Source organism: Pteropus alecto, unplaced genomic scaffold, assembly GCF_000325575.1.
Source record: "Pteropus alecto unplaced genomic scaffold, ASM32557v1 scaffold49, whole genome shotgun sequence".
NCBI lineage: Eukaryota > Metazoa > Chordata > Mammalia > Chiroptera > Pteropodidae > Pteropus > Pteropus alecto.
In genome coordinates this window covers 2,546,345-2,549,622 of record NW_006443131.1, presented here as the reverse complement: position 1 = coordinate 2,549,622, position 3,278 = coordinate 2,546,345, and the positions used below count along the sequence as shown (strand labels likewise).

Sequence of the window (3,278 nt, the reverse complement as noted above, 5' to 3'; positions counted from 1 at the left end):
GAGTAAGATGTCCCGGGCCAGGGAGCTGAAGGCCTGACGGGAGCGGGGCGGTCAGGTCGGCCCGCCGGGCGCCATCTCCCTCCCGGGGCCGGGGGCCGGGGTCGGGGTACCTCACCTCGTCCACATTCATGCTGGATTTGGCGCTCGTCTCAAAAAATCGGATTCCGTGCTCCCGGGCCAGCTGTCGGGGGAGCGGGAAGAAGGTTGGGAAAAGGGCGGGTGCCCCGAGCGCTCCGCCGGGCCCGCCCCGGAGCCTCGCCCGCCGACCCCGACCCTGACCTTGTCCGCCTGCTCCCCAGGCACCTTCCTCTTGGCCTCCATGTCGCTCTTGTTTCCCAGCAGCAGGCGCTCCACCCCGGCCGAGGCATTCTGGGAGCAAGGAGGCCGCCGCTCAGGCCTCAGGCCGGGCCCGCGCCTCTTCCCGCCCCGCCGTCCTCCCGGGCCTCCCCTCACCTCCTTGATGCTCTTCATCCAGTTCTGGATGTTCTCGAAGGATTTCTCATCCGTGATGTCATACACCAGGATGATGCCCTGGGGGACGGCAGAGCTGGCAATGGAGCCTGGGGCCACACTCCTGTCTAGGTCTCCCACTGTCCCCCAAGTGACCCTGCAAGTTTTATCCACGAGTCAAACGGCCAGGCCTTGCGGGGCCCCCTGCGGCCCACGCGGGCACCCCCACTTCCCCTGCCCGAGCCCCTGCCTCTCTGTACGCAGAGCCCCCGTGTCGCCTCGGCCCTCGGCCCTCCCGCGCCCGCAGGCGCGCTTCTCACCATGGCTCCCCGGTAGTAGGCAGTAGTTATCGTCTTGAATCGCTCTTGGCCAGCTGTGTCCCTGAGGAGGTGGAACGTTTCATGGGGTGGGACACAGGGAAGGGCTCCCCAAAGCGAGAACTGCCCCGGCCCCCGCCAGCTAAGAATTCAGCTTTGCAACGCGATGGGGCTGAAAGGCACAGAGTCGGGACACAGTGGAGGAGGATGACAGACAGACAGACAGGCTGATCCCGGCCGGCGACAGAGGCCGAAGCCACGAGACCTCCCGGCTCATTCTCTGGGCGCCCGCTCCGCGCCAAGCACTGCGTACGTGTCATTTTACATGTGTGTGTGTCATGGCGTCGCATCCTCACCCCATGCCTGGGAGACATGTTTTATCGTCCCTATTTTACAAATGGGGAAACAGATTTGGGGAGGCGAAATGACTAACGAAGGTCATGCCGTGACAGAACCAGAATCGAACCAGTCTGTTCGTGTCCGTGGGACCCTCATGCCACCACGAAGCCTGGTTCCCCGTAAACACCTTCGGCTTCCCCGCGACAGCCACGTCAAACCTCCGCACTCGGCTTTCTGGGCTCCCCATGGTTTAGAGAGAGCATCAGACTTAGAACCAAGTCTCAAGCCGGCTACTCGCTGTTTAGCTGTTCGGAGCCTGTTTCCACATCGGAGCTGAACACGCGTTTGCCGTCCGGCTCAGAGGGAGCTCCGGGGCCGGGAGAGGCGAGAGTGACCGAAGAAGCTGAAAACAGTCGAGCGAACAGGAAGGGAGATGGAAGGACATCTGAGTGAAGTGACGGAAATGATTCCAAGTGCCGGGGAAAAAGCCACGGGGAAAAGGAGAGAGATGAAGCCAAACAGGGGGAAGGGGCCGTGGGGGGCAGACGAGGAGTCCGGCGGGGAGCCCCGGGGGCCACTCACCAGACCTGCAGCTTGATCTTCTTCCCCTCTATGTCCACAGTGCGGATCTTGAAATCGATGCCTGGGGGCGGAGAGTGTGCGCTGAAGCTGAGGCGCGAAGGCGTGTGTGAAGGCGTGTGCGAAGGCGTGTGCGTGCACGAGTGTGAGGTGGGACACGGGAAAGGAGCGGCAACATCGCCGGAGGTGTGAAGCTAGAGGGATGTTCTCGAGACCGTATTTGTAGAGCAGGCGTATTGTTTTTACTCAGATCTTACGGGTTTTGCGGGGGAGAAGGCGATGACGATGCTGCGGGAGGCTTACGGCCCCGAAGGCGCCCCTTGGGTCCGAGCAGCCTTGCCAACTCAGCCTATCTCCTCCAAAACATTACTTTCAGATTCCTTTTCCCTTCTGTTTTCCCAGAACCCTCCTCTCTGGGCACCCACCCATCCGCCTGGCCCTATAGGGTCAAGCGTGAGGAGAAAGGTAGCTGAGGCCAGTCCACGTGGATTCACTGGTCGTAGGCCAGCCTTGGAACCAAGAAAGGCCGAGGAGAAGGAAGATCCTCCTGAGACTGAACTAGGAACGAGGGGCATTTTCCCTTCCCCTTTCTAACCAGAATTGTCTTGAGACTCTCCTTGTCTTATTTTCCAGACCAGAGGAGATGAAGAAAGATGAGGGGGGAGGGGGGGCGCTGCTCTTCGTGGAAACTTGGACACCTCCTCCAGCCTGCTGGGAGGCCTAGGGAGGAGGCTGAGTCACCAGGCTGACTCAGAGACCCCAAAAGTCCCCTCGTTCCCACCTTCTTCACCAGGCTGCCTTCCCATTCATGACTGCAGTCCTTGGGCCACCCTCGAGCAAACCTGGCCACTCTGTCCCACCCTCCCCTGGGCCCTGTTAAGTGGAGGGGCAGGGAGACTGAGAAGTGTGAAAATGTGGGGATGCAGCGGGAAACTGAAACTGTGGGAAGGGGGGAGGTGAGCCGGGAGGCGGATGATACGGGAGACGGAATACAGGAAATGCGGAATGGGCCCTGGGTTCCCGGTGAACGGGTTTGGGGGACGGTGGATCTGGGAGATGAGGAGGAAGGAGGGTACCGAGGAAACCAAGGGCTGGCAGACGGAGGACTCACCTGGAGGCTGCGGAGAGGTTAGGGGTTTGGGTACCAACCAGACACGTGTGGGGGATGGGTCTGAGACAGGGGCTGAGGGGCTGGAGTTTCTTGGGAGCCTCGCTCTAGGGGGGCGGAAAGGTGGGGCCACTAGGGCTCCGGTGCCTGGGCTGAGGGTGTCGGGGAGTCGGGGGTCTGGGCTATGGCCAGTGGGCTCACCGATGGTGGAGATGTAAGTGTTGTTGAAGTTGTCCTCTGCAAAGCGAATGATCAGACAAGTCTTGCCCACCCCCGAGTCCCCGATCAGCAGCAACTTGAAGAGGTGGTCGTAGGCTTTGGCCATGGCGGACACTGGGGGAGCCGGGGGAGGGGCGGGGAAGCGCCGGGCACCGGCGGGCGGGATTGGAGGGCTGGCAAGCAGAGCCTCCGGGAGCCTAGGCCAGGAAGTTTTCCTCGCTCCCCGCCCAGGCTCCGGGAAGGAGAGGCGGCCCGCCGGGGCCCCC

The 3,278-nt window shown here is 62.1% G+C and overlaps 1 protein-coding gene across 1 annotated transcript in view; it reads right to left on the bottom strand.

The window, feature by feature from the left end:
- Nucleotides 1-3,247, bottom strand: part of RAB13 (RAB13, member RAS oncogene family) — a 3,939-nt gene extending 692 nt beyond the window's left edge. Inside the window, exons 1-6 of the mRNA XM_025040859.1 lie at nucleotides 2,995-3,247; nucleotides 1,689-1,749; nucleotides 771-831; nucleotides 454-531; nucleotides 280-369; nucleotides 116-181 (exon numbers count right to left, since the gene is read on the bottom strand). Coding sequence (XP_024896627.1) covers nucleotides 116-181; nucleotides 280-369; nucleotides 454-531; nucleotides 771-831; nucleotides 1,689-1,749; nucleotides 2,995-3,118 — 480 coding nt within the window. The 5' untranslated portion in view covers nucleotides 3,119-3,247. The remainder of the gene's footprint in view (nucleotides 1-115; nucleotides 182-279; nucleotides 370-453; nucleotides 532-770; nucleotides 832-1,688; nucleotides 1,750-2,994) is intronic.
- Nucleotides 3,248-3,278: the final 31 nt, after the last annotated feature.